Raw genomic sequence first — 21752 nt, forward strand, 5'->3', positions numbered from 1 at the left:
TGCGTACAGTAAAAGGAGTATTATGAAATAATACTGTAAAAGCATTGATATGGTTTCTTAGCCATATGATACTTTAAAATGAATAAAATATATACATACATATATACATTGACTAACGTACTCAACTGGTGCTTCTAAATATGTCTACCCCGGTGTACCTGACCTAAGCCTAATACGTGGGAAGGAGTAAGTAGCAGTTTTAAGTTAAGGTGGTTTTGCCAAGAATCTGACTCAAGAATTCTCTTTACGGGTTTAGTCAGCTCCGTACCTGGGTAATAGAAAGCAGGAGGTCTGGTATCTCTCTCTCAGGACTCGATATCCCAGCAACCCGCAAGGGCGGCTGGAAACACCGGAGCTGGATTTCTCAGCAGGAGAAAAGACAGCGTCTCTCTCAGTGCGTCAAAGGGGAGGGGCGGCGTCCGTGGGCTCTCGCATCAGCTGGGCTCTCGGGCAAATAGATAGCCGCTCTGCTCCAAACCACCGTGTGTTTGCTTAAGGCAACGTTGGTATATTTATACCTGAAAGGTGCCGGGTTTGACGTAAGGTTGGACATAAGACGTCAATAAAGATGTCACTAAGAACTGGCCGTTCTTACAGTGCTCACAGGTGTTCTAGGACGAATCAAAACAAAAGCAATGGGGATTTCCCAGGTTGCTGGAGGTTTGGTTTGTTTAGAGAACTCATTGTGCTTTCTAGGAGTCCGGGGAAGTAGCCTTGCTTAATGTGGACTGCATGGGCTACGACCAAATATGGATATGATTCTTATGCCTTTATAAGGATATTATTTATTATAACCGTACAAGGGCATAAAATAGAAATATCGAATTAGGTTCCTAGATAGAAACACAATACTATGTGTAATCAAATGTACCTGCTAAGAAAGATTAAAACCATAAAAATATCGGAGTTGTTCTGAGTTCTTGTTAATGATATTCTCTAGATAAAAGTTAAATCACTTAAAATAGTAAAATTAGAATATTGCATACAGGGTTACAAAATATCTTGTAACCCTTCTAAGAAGCATCCTTTGGGTCCAGGTGGCCTGTAGATCAGCAATCCATAAAATAAGGATATATTGGGTACTTTACAGCTAAATAGCATAGCTTCATAACCATTTATTAGAATGGGTACGCCTATAACTTCAATGTGGACGCGATAGACCTCTACTAGACCCTCTCGCTTGCCTGCTCTGTTTATCCCGGCTAAATCGTCAGCTAGTTCTTGGTTCGAAGTTTCATCCACCCAAGTCTCGGTTAGGATGTTGTATCTGGAGTGTGTGGTTTCAAAAAGCTGAAAAAAGCAAATGTGTGCTTAATATGGGAGCGTATGTTTATCAGTGTGCATTTAAAACTCGAACCGCTTTCTGCCGGTAGCCATGGGGCTGAGGATCCAACCGTTTTGCCTTTCAACCACTTTTTCGTTCTACCTGCCCAAACCGTTTACACTGCGTGCAGCACAAGTTACCCCCAGCCTGACTTAAATTAACCACATTACAATGCGGAAGCTTACCCCTGTTTAGCAGCCACAGCATCTCCCTGAAATACTTTTGGGGGTGGTTAAGCCACGCCAAAAAGTATTGGATATAGGCTGGGAGTCAGGCGGGGAAGCTATTATCGTGGCTCAGCATTAGGGAAACAGAAAGGAACTTGATCAGAGACATAAATAACCTAAACCACACAGGATAACTCTCCAGAGATTTGAGAACTGCAACAATTGTTCTTATTTACAAAGAAGGGAAACCAAGAGAAAAATGTCAATCATACCTGCCAATATCCCTACTTAATGTAGACACCAAAATATTAACCAAAGCTTTAGCGAACAAACTACGGGGTAAACACACTTGGTGCACCCAGATCAAAATGGGCTTATTCCTCTCAGATCTACTAAACTAAACCTCAGACATGAATATAATATTACTGCAACAGAGAATACTGCAGATTCTGGTACACTTTGGTGGCATTTGTCAAGTTGCCTCATGGCTCTCATGCACACCATTCGTATATGTTCCTGTCTCAACAAAGATGTTTTTGTCAAGCGATCCGGCAAAAGATTGTTTTATAACTTAACAGCTTTCTAGCATATTTATCCTTGCATGTATCTACCGATGTGGTAGTCTTTCTGAAGATGAAAAATCAGTACAAAGATGGTATCCATTAGAATTAGTTATTTACCTCAGGCGATGTTCTTGCTACAGTTCAAAAATATTTATTGATTTTAAATAGAATGCAGTGTCAATGCCATGTAAAAAAGATTACTGTAGAAATATGTGAACAATAACTTGCATCAGTGGTTTTGAACAGATTACTAACGTGAAAACAAAGTAGGGCTACTATAAGAAATATAAGCTAATACAGTATATGTCTTATAATGAGCTACAGTGGTAATATGAGTCAAGAGTTTGCCACATGCTAGATATGAGTATAGTACAGTCGTTACGAGTACCTACTAATGATGAATGCCCATGTCCATGTTCAAGGAAACTATTCCATTCCCATCAAGCATTAAGTGATAATAGTTTTACATCCTTCCAATTTGAAGCAATTCATTTAACAGGAGTACAACTAAGGAAGCCAAAAAGCTTTTTATCAGCAGGAGATGGAGAGTATTAAAAGCATACGATTTGTAGATTAGTACAGGAAATGATATAGGCTGGATAATAATCCAGGCATCAGTCCAAAATTTAAAATCAATCTGACAATCAAACAGTTTATGTTGTAAATTTCCTGAAGTAGTTTTACTATTCTAACAGTTTTGTGTATTCAGCAATTTTACTTTGAACAATTTATCTGGGGCCCAAAAGCATTGGTATAAGAGATATACATTAGTTTGTATAGAGGTAGCTGGGAGATAACTAGCAATATTAGATGACCCAATAGATTTCCATTGTGCTGTAGATGCTTGTATATTTATATCTGAAGACCATTTTGGGCACAACCATAAAAGGGGAAGGATTAGTTATGAGTTTTGTATACAATTTAGAACTTGTGTGTCCTGCCCAGCTAAAAAGGCCAAGACAAAACTCCATATAAGATATTTTAGCAGAAGGAAGCGAATTAAAGTAGCTAATGAGGATGGTATTACATAATAATTCATATTTAGGAAAGTCAGATTGGGGAAAGTGGTGCTTAGCTCATCAAATGAATAAAACATATTTCCTTGACGGATATCATTAATATAAAAAATACTAGCATTAATCCAGGAAATCCGGGAATGAATATGTTTATTAAGTTTAACGGTGGGGTTAAACCAAAGTGAAAGTTTTTTTAGACCATTTAATATTAATAGCACATTTTTTATCAAAAGATAGGAGGGCAAATTTGGAGGCGGCACGAATGGGTGAGATTTTGCCAAGCTTGGTGTTGGCCATTGTCAAAAATGCAGGTAGAGAAAATGGCAGTGAGATTTTTTTTCTAATAAAAGCCATTTGGGAGAATTGAAAGTATCAGTATTTTGAAACCATAATTAGCTGTGTGCAATAAGACCAGACATGATGTTTCTTAAAATCAGGTAAGCCAATACCCCCTCTTTTTTGGGAATTTGCAGAGTTTTAGCGCTAATGCGGGCAAGTTTATTGTTCCAGATAAACTTAGTAATTCATTTAAAACATGTTCTAAAGAAAATAGAAGGCATATAAAATGGTAACATGGATAAATTGTAAAGAATATGTGGGGGTAATAATCATTTTAACCACTTCATTACATTCCCACCAATTTAGATGGAGGGATGACCATTTATTTAATGTATCTTTTGTTGCATTCAGCAGTTTATTTTAGTTGTAGTTTTAATAGAGTTAGTGTTGACGGCGATCTCAGAATGTTTGTATTTGCTATCATCGTAGAATTGTAAAAAAATATGTAATAGAAAAAAAATCTGTTTTATTGATGTATAAAGAATTACCAGAATTCTCAGCATACATGGTGATTAATATTAAGAATAATAGGCAGGGAAATAATAGGGTAATTTACATATAACATAACATCATCCACATAAGCAGAAACGTTTAACACAGAATTTTCTAAAACTATTCCAGTATATTGCTGATTGATCTAGAGGCAACATGAGAGAAGTTCAAAGGCAATAAGAAATAAGAGGGGGGATAAAGGGCATTCTTGGCGAGTACCTCTATATAAATTGAATGGAGTAGAAAAAGTTCAGTTGATATAAATAGAAGCGGAGGGGGCTGAGTACAATGCTTTAACCAATTTCAAAAATGTGGGCCCCATATGAAAATTTTCCAGTGTTTTAAACAGAAATTACCAATTCACTGTACCAAAGGCTTTCTCCGCATCTAAGACCAACAAACCCACAGGACATTTGAGTTCAATACAGAAGAAATAATGTGGCATAAAAGACAAGTGTTATGTGCAGCCAATCTACCTTTCATAAATCATGTTTGGTCTGATTGTATAATTGACGTAAGTAGAAGCGTTAGAACTATTATCTAAGATTTTGGCATATATGTTGCATTCTTGGTTAATGAGGGATATTGGAAGATAATTAGGAACTAAAGTAGGGTCTTTATCCGGTTTTGGAAGAACAATAATAGTGGCTTTGTTTTTTGTTTTTTTTATAAATCTTAATAAAAGAACAAATCAAATAACATCACAAACATAAACACAAAAACAACCATAATATTACAAAAAATGTATATAAGAAATGCGGCAAACATCAATACCAAACAATACAGAAGGGGGGCGGGTGGGTCTTCCCACAAACACATCATTTCCAGGAAACGTCAGTGGAAGTGCAGTCATAGGGAGCCAGATCATAGTGTTTCAGTATCCTCCGTGAGTTGGGAGGTATCACCAATGGGGGTGCACAACCATCCTCTGCTTTCATTCCGTGGGGCCCAAACTTTGGTCCACTTCCACAGACAGCCCCTACTTCCATACACCGCTCTCTCAGCCTGCTTACACCAATCCATATCAGAGTCCCAATCGGAGCATTTCAATTCAGTTCCACCTTTCCACATCCTGGCAATATTGCGCTTGTCCACCATGCATCCCAAAGTGACCCACAATCTCTCCGACCTCGTTAGATCAGTGGCTTCCCAAATATCCAAGAGGCAGAGTCGTGGGGAACTGTCAATCTCCTTCCCGCAAGTCAGGGACAGAGTTGCAAGAATCTTTCCCCTTCTGGAGGATCGAGCATTCCCACCACTGATGTAAATAGGTGCCTACCTAGCCACAACCTCGTGGGCAGAGGGGAAAACTCATCGGACCCATTTTTACCAGGACCGTGCTCGTATAATAGATCCTATGGAGCAGTTTAAGTTGGACTAAGTTTGAATCAGGACCGATTGCAGTCTCCCGGTGCGAGGCAAGGGCCCCCCTCTAGTCCTCATCATCTATATCACCCACATTTAAACACCATTTTGCCCGAACTTTAACCAGCAGGTCCAGCACATTATTTTGATGCTTATGATATGTGAGAGAGATGGCCTTTTCAGGAAGATAGTCATCTAGGAGCCTATCCTCCAAAGGAGAAGATACCGGCAGAACATCGCCCCTGGAGAGCGCTTTAGACCGCGCACTACGAACTTGAAGATATCGAAATGATTTGTTCTCATGCAAGTCAAATTTGCGCTGCAGGTCGCCAAACGGAACGACTGCGCCTCCCACCCATACATCCCCCAGCCTTGATAATCCAATAATAGTGGCTTTGTTAAACGATCAACCCATCAAAGAAGTATTCCGAAAGTCAGTAAATAAAGAAAGTAGACTGGGGGAAAGTTGGAACTGAAAACACACACACAGTCCTTCTGGACTTAAGAAGTCGTCGCCCACCAAGAAATTCGGCTTGGCATCCCCGGCTTAGCATCCCTTCTTCAGTGAAAAAAGCTCATCCAGTTATGACGCAGCAGTTAGAGCACCACGACCCTCTTGCGTCATGCACTACCATCTCCGGTAATGTTCTTGCTGATGTAAGCTAACCTTTAAAGGCAGATTTTGCAGTGTGACTTTTCTGGATTCACATGCTGTGCATTATTTCGCCATCTAGAGGTTGGGTCGGGAACTCTCCTCTTGCTGTCTTTTCTCTTTTTTTCTTCTGTTCAGCATTCTCTGGTGCCATAATTTGGTGCTTTGTCCATCCCTCTCCTGACATCAGACGCCAACCCCAGAGGCCCCTGTGTATGATCACCATGGACAGGCACACTGCATGCAAGCGCAGAAGGACAGTTCATTGGTTAGAGACCTCAATCTGGCAAGAGAGGAAGAGAATAACAACACCAAGAGAGGTTACTAAAGAGAGGTCACCAACCGAGAACACAAGAAACACAAGGAGAATCACGGACAGGTAATGCAGAAAAAACAAGGGCCAAGTGAGCAGAGACCTTCCAGCTCAAACCCTCCCCCACCCCCAAAAAAAAGCCATCTCAGCACTTAAACACCAATGGATTAAAAGCAAGTTGAAATTGAAAGAGCCGCTCTGGTACCACACCAAGGACACCAGAGGAGATCAGTCCTCCAAAATATGACTGAGGACGAGAGATGGTACCGGGCAAAATACCAACAGCCGAAACGCCAACGCCCAATAAAGACTGGCAAGCAGACTAGACACCATAGAGCGAGCGCTTGAGATCGAGCGGAAATATATAAGGCTCGAGGCTGAGATGGCAGTAATCTCCTAGAGAAGGATTTTGCCCTGCCCTCTGGAAATTTCATATTCCATCAAAACCTTGGGCGGAAAAAAGAACCAGGAGGAGAAGGAGGCGGTGGACTTCAAACTGCCACTAGCGCCAGACCCCAAGAAAAACACCAGTTGTTCTACGAAGAAGTGGACCCAGAATTGCAGAGCCTACTTCACGAACCCGAAGAGGATCTGTGGCAAGATCTCAACGCCAACTCGCCAGAAGAGGGAGTAGACTCTTATTTGTCGAGGCTGTCGTCTCCATATGACCTTTCCATAGAACATGATTGTGAAGAGAGCAGCAGCCCAATGTGGAGTCTAGCTAGAAGAAGAAAAATCTCGAACACACTGTCTACTCAAAATCCTTCTCCCCTCAGAAAGCAATGCAATGGAGAAAGGCTTTCAAGGAACTGGCGACCTGTAAGTCAGTAACACCCAGAGCGGGAAAAAATACAAGCACTCATCAAAGGACCCTGCTTATGTTCAAGGCAACGCAATTGCATACCCCATCATTGTGGCCACTGCAAGGAGAAGAGCCAATGTGCCAGTATCATCAGGGCCACCCCCTGATAGAGAGCAAAAGAATGGAGATGGTGGGGTGAAAGTTTGAAAGGGAAGCCGGTGCACATTGCAAGCTTCAGTGCCCTGCTTAATATGTATGCTCACCAGCACTAGGAAGAAGTGGGAGAATTGCTAAAGCCCCTGTTAGAGCAGTACCAGAAGAGAACAAGCTCCCTTGTAGAAAGAGGGTAGGGACATAGTTAGTACATGCTTACAATCAGCACTAGACACCATAGACCGTGTGCAGACAGCTGGTGTCGGGAGCAGTATTGAGGCGGCGCGCCTGGCTGCGAGTGTCAGACTTTAAAAAAATGTTTTTGAAAATCTTTTTATTGAAGTAACAAGCTCCATGACAGTTGCACGTTAGTCAGCATCTGATACTCAGTAGGCATATAAAAGGCAACGTCAATCATAAAATCATCGTTAACAGTTTGACCTGCATATAAAGACGAAGCTCCATGACAGTCGCACATTAGTCAGCATCTGATACTCGGTGGGCATATAAAAGGACAAAGGCCATCATAAAATCATCATTAACAGTTCGACCTGCACATAAAATCCAAGCTCCATGAGAGTCGCACATTAGTCAGTGTCTGAAGCTCAGTGGGCATATAAAAGGCAAAGTCACTCGTAAAATCATCGTAAACAGATCGACCTCGGTACATACACAATATTAGCCTACACAATATTTTCCGGGGTTAGACACAGACTGGGTATCCATTGAATCCCCACTATACAGTCTCCATGCCGCCCATATTTTCTCCAATTTCTTGGGACATCCTCTGCTTTTATATATCACTTTTTCAGCTCGTTGGCACAATCCAGAATCCGCACCCAATCCTCCACTGTCTGCAAGACATTACTACCCCATAGTATTGCTATGTTTCTTTTGGCGGCCATTCTCGCTAATGCCAGCCAAACCTTGTCCCACTTTGGCCAGATGATGTCGCTCGTCACACCCAAAATATGTCATCTGGCTTCTAATTGAACCTCTGCGCCAACCACTTCCGACATTATGTCCGTCAGCCTTGACCAATATGCCCGAATCCTGGCGCAGTCCGACAAAATATGGAAGAAGGTACCCACTGTAGGAAGGTGGATATCTGACTATGGTTGCCCCCAACTTTTTGCCTAGTGTTTTGCTGGTTTTTGACTTAGTTGGCCTGGGATCCTGCTATTCAGTTCCCCAGGCTTCCTGCTCTCTCTGTTAAAATGGACTCCATGTACCTTAGGTACATATCTAATTGGATACTGGGTCACCTTCTCAGTCCCTGTACAGTGTACCTTAGGTACCCTGGCATAGGTGTACCCAGGGCGTACCAGGGGCTGCAGCATGTATTATGCCACCCCTGGCTGGCCATCCAAACTGACACAACTGGCTGCTAAGACAGCTGGGGCAAGGTGGTGTAATCACCCTTTGCTATAGATATAGTATACCTATATCTAACCCCAAAATGGACCCATATACTCCTATCAGTCACTCCTATGGCAGGCCTTATCAATCCTGAAGGCAGAGTGCTTGGAATTATGTGAGATGGTGCTCTGGTATGAGCTGAGCCTGTCTGCAGCGTGCGGAACCAAGTCCTAATAGCTGTTCCATGATAACGCTATACCATATACTCTTAAGTGCATTATAATCCTCGCGGTTGAATGCTAACTCTGGTATAACATTATCAAAACATGTCGAGTAAGGTGTCATACGAATTGGAATACTACCCCCTCGCCAATTCTGGCGACGGGGGTAGCATTCCACCCTTCTAGAGGGACACGACATGTATGTAACTGTAACCCCGGTTAAAGTTAAGCTAGAGCCTCAGCATCACAAAATGGATGCTGCCACCACAGACACAAGTCTGACCTCCTGCTGCTGGGAGTCTTTCCAGCAAGGGAGGCTTGGACAAAGGGTTTCCTGCCTTGGGAGGCGCTAGCACCACCCCAGACAGGATTTTGTGTATTGGGTAGGACAGGCCTGAAAGGAATGAGACATGCCTGGGGCATACAAGGTGTCCTGTGCATACACCGGCTCAAACCAGTTGCTGGGGCATCCCTGCCCCAGCTCTGGCGCGAAACCGGACAAAGGATAGGGGGTGTAACCACCCCCTTCCTGGTCCCACCCATAGGAGGGACCTGGTCGTATTACAGCCCCCTTTAGCAGGATAAAGGTAGGAGCTGGTCCCATTCCAAATTAGATTAATCCTGACTTGAAACTTTTACAAGAAGAAACTCTGGACTTCGACGTTCTGCTCCACAGAAGATTGAAGAATCTCCCTTGTGGGCAAGGAGTGTCCACCCTGCAACTGCAGGCACCATCAAGCGTCCAGCAGCTTCACTTTGTCGTCTTCCCTCGAGGATCCAGACTTCAGAGCCCGACGAGACCCGGATTCCCAGACCTCTCCGACCTCAACTCACATCTGCAGCACAGCTGAGATCCGTGGGTGCGACGAGACACGTGGGACCGGCCATCTTGGAGAAAACTGCACTTCGCTTCCAGCACGACTTCTGAGGTAAACTCGACCAAGTGCTTTGGGGATTGAGAAGCCCCAGCCCCGAGCAGCTCCTGCACCGAAGATCAGCCCTCCAGCATCCACGAGATCTGCGTGGGGCCCTTCTGCCTGTTTGCTGCTCGACGCGTTGTCTGGTCACTTGCCGGCTGGCTAGTGACCTCCTAGACAACGATCTTTGAAAACTACACTGTTGGTCTGGTTGCTCCAGACTGGCCCTTGCTCCCTTCTAAAAGAGGAGCACCCTGGACCCTCCTGGTCCACTCCAGACGCCGTTTCCACTCACCGCGTGGGTTGCCTTTGCCAAGGCCTGTTGACTCCAAATGCGGATCCGACACCGCAGACAGCGAGAGCCTGCGTGGGACATGCCCGTGCCTCCATCCTGGTCGTCGAAGACACCTCCTGGTCCACGTGGCTGCAGAGACAAGCGTCCACTCTTCACCGGATCGCGACGACGACATCTGATTCCTTCCTGGTTCCTCTCCAATCACTGGCTAGTGACTTTGAACATTGTCTCCTCTGCTTTCAGGTCTTCAGCATCTCTGATCCACCCTTGGATCACACGGACATCTTCCTCCTGGTCGCCTGCAGCATCTTTTCTTTCAGGCTCCATAGACTTCAAAGCAGAAACCCGACACGACTTCGCACCTATGCACCCGCAGCCCGTGGGTGAGGTAACAAGAGCATTTCGGTGCTCAAGGGTAGCTTGACTCTCCTAGTGTCTAGATTCACAGTCGTTTTAGTCCTAACCAGTCAGGATTGTCCGTACTCACCTTTTTCTTGAACTATACTGTCCATAGACGTTGTTACGCATCCTGCGTGTGAGTTCACACTCTGCACCCGCGTTCCGTGGGCCTCCTATAACTTACCTAAAGTTAGGATAGCGTAGTCCCAGCGATCCTACAGCCTCTGGACAGCTCCATTCCTTCTATCGATTTCCTTAACCCATTTACTATATATGGTTTGCCGTGCCCCTAGGGCACCATTGTAATTTTGTGCAACTTATCGTATTTTTCCTAAGAGATTGTCATATGCTTAGCCCTCTGATCTCATAAAGAGTTCAGAGGTGTTTGTTATTAATAAATATACTGTTTATTTTCATAACAACCTGTGTGGTGTCCTTTCATCTGGTATTCAAGGGGTTATATTTGGTAAAACAGCTGGCTTCACATGCCAAAAGAGTTTAGCCTAAGACTGCTTTGTCCATGCTACCATTAGGATAGCTGGTCTATAAGGTTGACTTACAACCAATCACCATAAGGGTTGTTTGGACTGATACAAGTTGATCACTAGAACTAGTGAGCATCATATATCAGGCCAACTTCTCACACCCACCTCCCCACAACCCCTCAGACAAAACTGTGAGTCCACATAACCTATCCGGCGTTGTCGTGCGTGGGGTGTAGGAGCGGTGCAATATGCGTAGCTAAACCAGCCTAAACCGGGCACGAATCGCCAGCTCCCGGGGACTCTGTAGGACCTCCCTCCAGTCATCCTCCTCCAAGAGCCCAACATCTGATTCCCATTTTTCCCGCAGAGGCCCAAGGGGGTCAGTCAAGTAATTAATGTGCTCTTTGTATGTGAGGGAAATGGCTTTGTCTATCATGGGGTCCATCAGTAATCTATCTTCCAGTGGGGCATAGTCTGGTATTTGCTCCCCGTGATGTAGATGCTGGTAGAGGGCATGTCTGAGCTGTTGATAGTGAAGGAACTCCCCTTTCCCCATTTGAAATTCCGCCTGGAGGGTAGTGAACTCCAACATGTCCCCTCTTTTCCATATATCGCCCAGCACATCAATGCCAATTAAGCTCCATTGGCGAAGACCCTTCAATTCCGCAACCTCTGGGAGGTAATTCCTGGCCCACGGCGGGTTTTGTGCTGTAAGCTTCGCTTCCCAACCTAACCGTTTTGTCGCCCGCTTCCACGCCCCCACCACCGTGGCCGTTTGAGGTGGCAGAGTTAAGCAGCGTCTACCCCTGCGATAAAGAGCAGCCAAGTAGGTACCACTTCTGAAGACCATGCGGTCCACCCTATATGCCGGCTCCTCCATCGGGGAAAACACCCACCTATTGATGTTGACTAACTGCGCCGCCCAATAATAGAGTTGGACATCAGGGACGGCAAGCCCTCCCTCATATGCCCCCCGCTGGAGCTTCTTGAGAGCAATTCTCGGACACCCCCCACCCCATAGCAGTGTGCGCTGCTCTGATTCGATCACCTGAAAAATCTTCTCTGGGACCGGAAAGGGCGTACTTTGCAGAACATAGAGCAGACGAGGAAGGGCCATCATTTTAAATAAGATTGCACGCCCCATCTTCGGCGGGGAGTAACGCTTTGGCAGTGTGGTTAATGATGCACTGCAGCAGCTGAAAAAGGATAATAGATGGCAAAGTCCATGGGGGCTTTACAGTTTAGAGGCCATCAGAGGTGGAAAACTGCCTCCTCAAGAAGACCGACAGGAAGAGTGAACTTTCAGCCCACCACTCCTCACCAACCCTTACAACAGGCAAGCCAGCCAGAGGGGACAACAAAACGGTGGCTGTATCAGGCACCACAAAGCCTTTCACAACAGAGTGAGAGGCAGGGAACAACTATCCAGAGGACCAGGTCCCGCAAACAAGTGACTCGCAAAAGTAGAGCTCCCTCCACACAAAAACTGTAGGTGGAAGAATAGGGACCTTTCTCCTTGTAGCAAGAGGTCATATCTGAAAAGTATATCCTCAAATATCATCCAGGATCAATATTGCATAGAGGTGGACACATTAAAGCAGATACATTCTGCAGGTAAGCAACCATCTGATATTAGTGGGATCTGAATCAGACCATGATACAAAGGTTGTTCCAGAGATGGGGGACTCCAAAAGTGAACCTGTTCGCACCACCACAGAATGCAAATTACTGAAGCTTTGCCTCCAGGCACCCGCACCGCCAATCTCTGGGGAATGCACTGCAGATGGACTGGTCAGGAAAATGTGAGTACACTTTGTCCCAATCTTGCTATTATCACTAGTGACCAGTAAGTGAAAACAGTCGGTGGGGATGCTAATCCTTATTGCCCCACAATGGGCAAGACAAACATGTTTTTCCGAGCTGATAGAGATGGCACAGAACAACATGAAGAGACCTTCAGTGTCACACAACCTACTGTCCATGCAAGGCGGGAAACTTCTCTACCCAGAACCCAACACCTTGAGCTTGGCAGCACGGCTCCTGAGGACACTTGGGCCTTCCAGAGAGAGTAATTCAAGTCCTAACGGGAGCGAGAAGACAAGCTATAAGGTGTTACAGGGACACATGGGAGAGGTGCACAGAGGGGTTGAGAATAATCTGGCCTTTTGAAAAACAGAACACAAGACGCCACAGTCATCTGATACCTTACTCACCAACTGGACAATAAACCTACTGGACACAGAGACCAAAGCTTCTTCACTACACTGGTGGTCAAACAGTTCCTAGAAGGTGCCAAGAGAATACCCACCAAGGTGCACACCAGCACCCACATGGAACCTAAACGTGATGTTAACACAACTGATGAACCCCCCTTTGAATCACAGCACAGGACAGCATTAAATATACCCCAGTAGATCAGCTTTACTAATTGCCATGACATCATTATGAAGGATAAATGAGCAGAAAGCACTTACCACCTAGGACCATACCTGCAAATACACAAGGTTAGAGTAGTCATAAGAACCAGCCCCCACTTCCTACCAAAGTTCATACCACTGTTCCACATAAACCAAGCAATCCAAATCCCAAGCTTCTCCCAGGAACTAAAGACTCAGGTTGAAAGAGCCCTGCATATGCTGTACTCAAGTGGAATAATAGTGCACTTTCTAGAGAGAACAAAACAGTTCTTTGTATCCTTCACAGAGAAAACAAGCGAGTGCCAGTTAAGGGCACTATATTGAGGTGGATAGCCCTGACAGTGCAAATGTGTCACATGAAGGCTGGCGTACAACTGGAAACAAAGCCCAGAGCACAATCAGCAAGGTAGAAAGGAGAACCCTAATCTTCCCGCCCAGTTAAGCGACATATGTCTGGCAGCCACCTGTTCAGCAGCCCTCACATTCACAAAGCACTAATGCGTAGACTTCCAAGTGACTAGAGAATCACAAGCGGTTCAAAGAGTACTGAAGTATTTGTTTGCAAGTCCAACCTCATTTCAAACCCAGCCACCACAATAAACAAAGCGTCTGCTTCAAAGGCAATTCACAGGATGTGAATCCAGAAAAGATTAATGCTGCAAAACTTCATGGTTACTTCCAGAAGGTTTCGTTTTGCAGCTTAATGAATTATTTGGATTCACATGTGACCCACCCGTTTCCAAGGAAATGAGGTGAAACCGGTTATAAGGATAAAAGTAAGACAAAGGACAAAACCAAAAGATAGAGGTAAGCACAGGTGAAGTAACTTGAGTAACCAAATCACTGGGAAAAAGAAGCTGAAGATGGCGACCACGCAGAGGGTCTTCTGGGGAGGCGTCTGATGTCTGGAGAGTGATGGACAAGGCACTAAATGGTGGCAACAGCCGACACGCAAAAAAAAAAAAAAAGAGTGAAAATAGACTGCAAACAATCCGGACCCAACCACAAGATGGCAGAAAAATGCACAGCATGTGAATCCAGAAAATTCTTCAAGCTGCAAAACTACTCCTGCCAGTAAGTAACCAATTTGTTACTCATCGCCATTTCATCTCCGTTATTGGATTCTCATGCTACAAATTACTTTGCTTAGTTTCTCCATTCCATGCCCTCTGTAGCGTTTGAAAAATTGAGTTGAAATTGAGACACGATGACACAGACAGCTCAATACATTTATTTAGTTAGGGGCTTCTGGTACCATCTGCATGCATGATGATGACGTCATGGAGCCACTCTGGTGAATATAGGTATCTATGCCTCTTTGTGCTTGTCCTACATGCCAATAAGCTGTTTTCAAAAAATGAGAAATTTGTGAGTAAATATATCCTTTAGTAAGTTTCTTTCTGAAGGTCAATATCTTGTTTTACTTTAAGAATAGTTTTACTTTAATGTTGCTGATATAGTTTATATTTTCATAGGAAATGGAAACTCAAAGGCTAAAGAACGATGAAACTGTGGCGATATTACAAAATCAGGTTGCAGAGGAAGCAGTCCAGGTTAGTGTATGAATTTGTGTTTATTAAATCTCATATATCCCAGTATACCACCCATTGCAACTAAAAGAGATCTTCTTTATGCAACATTTAAAAACATATACGGGAATCGCACCATAATAGTAATAGTTAACTTACCTACTGTTGCAAAGTAAGATACTTGGATATTGGTAAAGTGGTGGGAGAACTCCACCAAGTCTGCAAAGTACATTCAGTGAAAATTCATTTTTCTGATTAATGTTTTTCCAGCAGATTTTTCACCTTGTAAATGTCCTTACATGCTAGACTGCATCCAGAACTTTTTTTCCTTGGCAGTGACACTTGCCTATAAACAGCACCCCTTGACTGTGCTGATGTCTTTCTGTTGTTCCAAGCCTTCTTAAGTGTTTACCAGATACCTCAACATTACCAATTATGATTCAACAGCAGATTATGTCCGATGTCGTGAGGAAATGGATTTTGGCAAGTTCACCCCCGCTTTTTGACTATTTGTCCTGGTGTAATATCGTAGAGTGCACTAAGGCCAGCTAACCAGAGCTCAGTGCCAATGCTCTGATTCTTAAAAGTTTGTTTGATTTGAGTTAAGTTAACTTACTTATAAATCCCTAGTATATGGCACCAGAGTTACCCAGGGCATGTAGTTTAAAGTGTCCCTCATGGTCTGCGACTCTTAATTAACTACCCTGATTGTGACAAAGTAAAACATGTCTCCCAGCCTGACGCTGCAAACTGGTTGAGCAGTTTTAAAATTCCAACTTTACTTTGCCATTAAACATATTTCAGAGTCCAGAACTTCTTTTTTAATATATATTTTTAATATTTATTAGTCACTCCTAAGGTAGGCACAAGAATTCCAAAGGTAGTGTGCTGTCGGTTAAAAGGAAGTACATGTCTTTTAACATGGTCTAACAGTAAAAACCCAAATTGATGTTTTTACTGTGGAAAAGCGAGTAGCCTCATTGACAAGTACTGGGTTACACACTGATACCTCAGCTGTGATTTCTCCAGAATGGAACTACCGAAGTTGGTACTTCAAGCTATCAAAAAAATTGTTCCATTAAACCCAACTTGATGACCGAGTTGAATTTAATGTACCTTTAAAGTAGAAGGCAACTTTAGAAAGTTTCCGCTCTGTTGCCTAAGTTTTTCAGTTGCTATTTACAGTTCCTGACCTCGATGTAGCTGTTTTTTGGCTGAACTTCAAGGAACATCAACCCCTGTGGCAAAAGTCACCCCACCATTTTTGTGGATTGAGGGTTTGCCCCTGGAAGACCCTTGTCGAACGGATCAGCATCCTCTATCCCTTGCATCAGGACCACTTAATTGATGTCTATGGTGAGTTGCCCATAGAGCCTGGAACTGAACTGGCTACTACTTTGACTTCAAAGTAACAGTCCTGCTAAGACTTACTGCCTCCCTGACTTGCTTCCTGTCAAAGTTGGTCACCCAAAGTAGGGTGGAGTAGCCGAACACAACTTTGTCAAATCATACTTCCAGAACCCTCCATTGGATTTGGTTTGTTTTGGTTTCTATAAATTCATAAAAAGATGTTTTTTTTATAAATTGATGTTGCGTTCCTTTGTGTCGCATTTCTTTCTTGTTCAATTGTTTTGGTATTACTAAATGCTTTGCACTAGTTTCTATGCTAAAACCAGACTGCTTGAAGTCAGAGCTACCCAGATTGAGCTAAGGTTTTGACAAATTTGCCTGACTGGACCCAAGATAGATTTGTGAGTTTATTGCACAGTGAGGTTGCACAACCACACCATGTAACAAACCATATTTACTTATGCATGTCACATTGAAAAGTTTCTGGGTTTAAACTCTGACAACCCTCACAACAGCTGCATGTCATGTCTGAGGCCTGGCCACTAGTTACCCATGAAACTTCATGCATCAGAAAGCCTCCAGGGAGGAGAAATACACTATTTTTGGCTTAGGCCTGAGAGGACAACGTGAAATAGTCCCTCTCTCCTTCTTTATGTAAGTCACTTGATATGGAGCGATTCTCTAATAGGTTCTCTCACAAGAAACATGAGGAATGCCACAGAAACGGAGAAATCCTTAACTTCCCTGATGATAGTCCCTCACCATAGACCATACAGGTAGTCTGCAGCGATACCAGTCTCTTCCTCGTTCTCTTTGAAGTGGATACCTGCCCTTTAACTTAAACTGGATTTTCTAGCTCCATTAGCTGACTGGTCTCAGATCAAAGCCTTTTGACAACCCATGAAGGATAGCTTCAAGACTGCCCCCTCATTCCTTTGGGGCTCTTATGATTCTCAAGGGTGGAGCACATTCCTGCATGCTTCCCAATTCCAGCGTATCTGACCAAGACACCACCTGGCTGTGCATCTCCGCATGCCCTGGTCCTTGTGCCGCTTCCATGAATGGCGATTCTTACATTGGCTGTTTGAGCCCTCAAAGTCTGTGGAAATTGTTTGAGTGGCTAGAGGTAAGGGAAAAGCTTTCTTTTGCTGATCCTCTTCTCAAATTCCAGAGGTTTGCACACATGGAAGACATCTGGACTTGACATGCCTAACGAGAATTTTATATGCATTGAGGAAAATGATTTAAAGGTGGACAACCTCCTCCAAACTTATCTCTCAGGTGAAAGGTTTTTTTTTTAGCTTCAAATTGGTAATGGATTGGATCAATCTACAGAAGATGGTATCCCATCCCCTTTAGGACCTCCTTTTTAGAACAATTGTTGCTTCATGTCCATTGTGGTTAAAGCAGCATTTGGGTTCTTTGCCATTTATAGAGACGAAGTCTAACCATCCTTGAGAAAATCCAACCGCTGTTTTTGGTGGCTCTTTACCTTTTCTGTTGTTGAACACAGCATTACTAGAACCAGTGCTGGCTGCCTGAGGTCAAATCCCTTCATGCCTTGCAATGCAAAAGCAGTTCGCTAGGCATCATAGGCATGTACCCTCTTATCCAAAATTCTTAGTCTGCACATCCCTCTCCAAAGGGCCTGATGGTTCTAAAATCTTCAGCTACACAGATCCCCAATCCTTTCCCTACTACACCACCTTCTAGGTCTCATAAAGAAACTGTTTTCTGATTTGGTGACTTTCTGGCTGCCTCCAGGCAAATTCTTACAAGTGGCATAGATTTGGCAGATACTATTCTTGGGCATGCCCAGAAACGTGTTATGGCTTTTCCGTGAATGGCCAGGCTGCATTGGTGGATATACTGTTTGATAGAGACTGTATGGGAAAAACAGACTCCTCCCCCTTGGAGTGCTTCAAAAACAGAAGGATTATTTTTGTTTGCAAGGCTTTTTAGAGACCAATCCTCTCAGCAGTGTCAACCCTCCTAGCCCTTTCAAACCCCACAGACGTTTCTTAAAGTGGTGGATCTAAGGGACATCAACACCCCCAACAAAAGCAGCACCAAGCCCTCTTCTGTTGGTTATACCACTTCAAACCCACTTCTATTTGTTATCATTCCACTCTCCATGGTTGTGGCTCAGTTGAAACGATCTGCTTGCATGTTAAACTTTATCTGCCTCCATCTCTTGGGTGTGTTTCTAGTTCTTGGCTGTGGCACAGTATAAAAGCCAGATCCGGATTGGAACTCTGTGCTTTCCTTGGAGACTTCTGATTAGTAGACCTCAGAATTGTAAGGAAACCAGGCTATTAGTTGTGCAGGATATGAGGCCTGCAGTAAAAATACGTTCACAATTTTCCCCTCACTGGGAACCTAGCACCCCACTTGGTCAGGGTAATGAACCGCAGCAGCCAGGGCCTATTGAGGGGAGGTTGTGTGGGCTAATATTTACCATTCGCTGGCACACAACAATAACACTCAATAAATGAATGTCCAGTCTGTGCTTTTTTATTGGAAAAGTACATTTGTTACACACGCTATTCAATACTACGTAATAATTTACAAATATATGCATAAAGTTGATGAAAATCCCCTTGGTGACACTTTGAAATCACATTTGACCCCTAATCACAATATCCCCCCTCTCATACCAGATGGCACATTACCATTAAAGAGGGTGTCACTTTAAATAAAGTATATCTAATGGTGTTGTCAAGGTTACTGTAGGAAGGTAGATCCCTGACTATGGTTGCCCCCAACTTTTTGCCTGGTGTTTTGCTGGTTTTCTGACTTAGTTGACCTGGGGCCCTGCTATTCAGGACCCCAGGCCTACTGCTCTCTCTGTAAAATGGATTCCATGTACCTTAGGTACATATCTAATTGGATACTGAGTCACCTTATCAGTCCCTGTACAGTGTACCTTAGGTACCCAGGGCATAGGTGTACCCAGGGCCTACCAGGGGCTGCAGCATGTATTATGCCACCCCTGGCTGGCCATCCAAATCTGACACAACTGGCTGCTTGACATCTGGGGCAAGGTGGTGTAATCACCCTTTGCTTTAGATATAGTATACCTATATCTAACCCTAAAAATGGACACACAGATCTCCTATCAGTCACTCCTATGGCAGGCCTTGACAATCCTGAAGGCAGAGTGCTTGGAATCGTGTGAGATAGTGCTCTGGCATGAGCTGAGCCTGTCTTCGGCTTTCGGGATCCATCCCTTAGCCGTTTCCATGATATCGCATACCATATACTCTTAAGTGCATTATAATCCTCGCGGTTATATGCCAACTCTGGTATCGCTTTATCAAAACATGTCGAGTAAGGTGTCATACGAATTGGAATACTAACCCCTCGCCAATTCTGGCGACGGGGTTAGCATTCCACCCTTCTAGAGGGACACGACATGTATGTAACCTGTAACCCCGGTTAAAGTCAGACATAGCCTCAGCTCCACAAGATGGATGCTGCCACCGAGACACAAGTCTGCCCTCCTGCTGCTGGGAGTCCTCCCAGCACAGGAGGCAAGGACAAAGGGTTTCCTGCCAGGGGCGGTGCCAGCACCGTCCCAGACAGGGTTTTGTGTATTCTAGGTAGGCAGGGCTTTAGAGGAAGGTGACTGCAAGTGGCACCCCGGTGCTCACTGTGCATAGGCCGGCTGGAACCAGTTCCAGGGGCACTCCAGCCCCTGGCCTGGGGAAAGCCCGCCAAAGGAGAGGGGTGTAACCACCCCCCTCCTGGTCCCACCCATAGGGCAGGACTTAGTCGCGTGCCAGCCCCCTTTTTCAGGATAAAGGCGGGAACTGGCCCCCTTCCAAATCAGATCATCTTTGAATCCTGAACCAACTTTCCACGAAAGGAACTCAAGACTCTTCTCAAGATTTCTCCCTTGTGACTAAGGAGTAGTCACCCTGCAGCAGCAGGCACCAACCAAGCATCGCGGTTTGTTGCCAGTCTCTCCTTCGGATCAAGACTGCTCCAGCACGACGAGAACCGGCTTCCCTGGCACCTCTGACCTCAACCTGCATCATCAGCCCAGCTGTGATCCGTGGGTGTGACGAGACCTCGAGGGACCGGCCATCTTCAGAACTGCACGACGCTTGTCCAGCACGACGCCTGAGTGACCCTCGACTGAGTGCCTTGGGGTAAGAGAAGCCCCGACCCTGAGCAGCTCCAGCACCGAAGTCCAGCCCCCCTGCATCCACGAGATCGGCGTGGGGCCCTTCTGCTTTTTGCTGCTCACCGCGTTGTCCAGGTCGCTTGCCCGTTGGCTAGTGGCCCCCTCACGACGCTCCACGACAACTAACACTGCTGGTCTGGTTGCTCCAGACTAGCCCGTGCTCCCCTCCAAAAGAGGAGTACCCTGAACCCTCCTGGTCCACTCAAGACGCCATTTTAGGTCCACCGCGTGGGCCTTGCATTTGCCAAGACTTGTTGCCCCAATCCTGGGTCCAGCGACGTCGACAGCAAGAACCTTCGTGGGACAGCTCGCACCTCCATCCTGGTCGCCGACAACGCCTCCTGGTCCGAGAGACTGCAGAGCCCAGCAGCGCCCACTCACCTGACTGCGGTGACTTCGCCCGGTGCCATCCTGGTGCCCACTTAATCACTGGCTAGTGATTCAGAACTTGGTCCCCTCTGCTTTCAGGTTTTCTTCTTCCCTGATCCAGGCTTGGATCACCACGAACTTTCTTCACTGGCCGCCTGCCAGCAACTCTTTCTTCAGGCTCCTGGATCTTCAACGTGGGTTTCCGACGCAACTTCAACCCTATGCAGCCGCAGCCCCTGGGCTAGGTAACCTGAGTACTCCGGTGCTCCAGCATAGTCCAACACCCTACGTGTTCGGATCCACTCCCGTTTTCGACCCACCTAGTCGGGTTCGCCCGAGAACAGTAACTTTGTCTTTACTAGCTTCCATAGACTTTTTCCCGCCTTACGCGTGAGAGTTCCCACTCTGCACACGACGTCCACAGGCCTCCTGCAACTAATCTAAGTGTTTAGCATTGTAGGACTAGCGTTTCTAAAGTCTATGAGAATAGTTACTTACCTGCTAGTAATTCGCATTCCACTTTTGTAATATATGGTTTTTCGTGCCCCTCGGGCATTTGTGTAAATTGTGCGACTTAAAGTATTTTCTTAAGAGTTTTGTATTGTGCTTAGCTCCCTGACTCATAAAGAGTTCAGGGTAGACTTGTTAGAAATAAATATACATTTATTTTCATAACAACTTGTGTGGTGTCCTTTCACTTGGTGTTCAAGGGGTAATGTGATGGTAAAACAGCTGGCTTAACACGCCCTCTAGAGTCTTAGCCTTAGACTGCTCGTATCCATGCTACTAGGATAGCTGGTCTATAAGGTTGACTTACAATCAATCATCAATAAGGGTTGTTTGGACTGATATATAGTGATCACTAGAATAGTGAGCACTGCACATCAGGCCAACTTCTCACATTGGTGAGCAGCGGTTGGGATTTGAGCTTGCTGTTGTTTTACCACACATATCCTAAGAATATCATTTGAAAGATCACATAAGTACTAAAGGTACATATAACTTAGCTTAGAATACTCTGAGTTCTACTGAACCA

The 21752-nt window shown here is 44.8% G+C and overlaps 1 protein-coding gene across 3 annotated transcripts in view; it reads left to right on the plus strand.

Annotated features, from left to right (window-relative positions):
* Nucleotides 1–21752, plus strand: part of CCDC18 (coiled-coil domain containing 18) — a 1360824-nt gene that overhangs the window by 630904 nt on the left and 708168 nt on the right. For all 3 annotated transcript variants that reach the window (XM_078646342.1, XM_078646344.1, XM_078646343.1), the window contains one exon: nucleotides 14755–14832. In XM_078646342.1, the coding sequence (XP_078502468.1) occupies nucleotides 14755–14832 (78 nt within the window). The remainder of the gene's footprint in view (nucleotides 1–14754; nucleotides 14833–21752) is intronic.

Source organism: Lissotriton helveticus, chromosome 1_1 (assembly GCF_964261635.1).
Source record: "Lissotriton helveticus chromosome 1_1, aLisHel1.1, whole genome shotgun sequence".
NCBI lineage: Eukaryota > Metazoa > Chordata > Amphibia > Caudata > Salamandridae > Lissotriton > Lissotriton helveticus.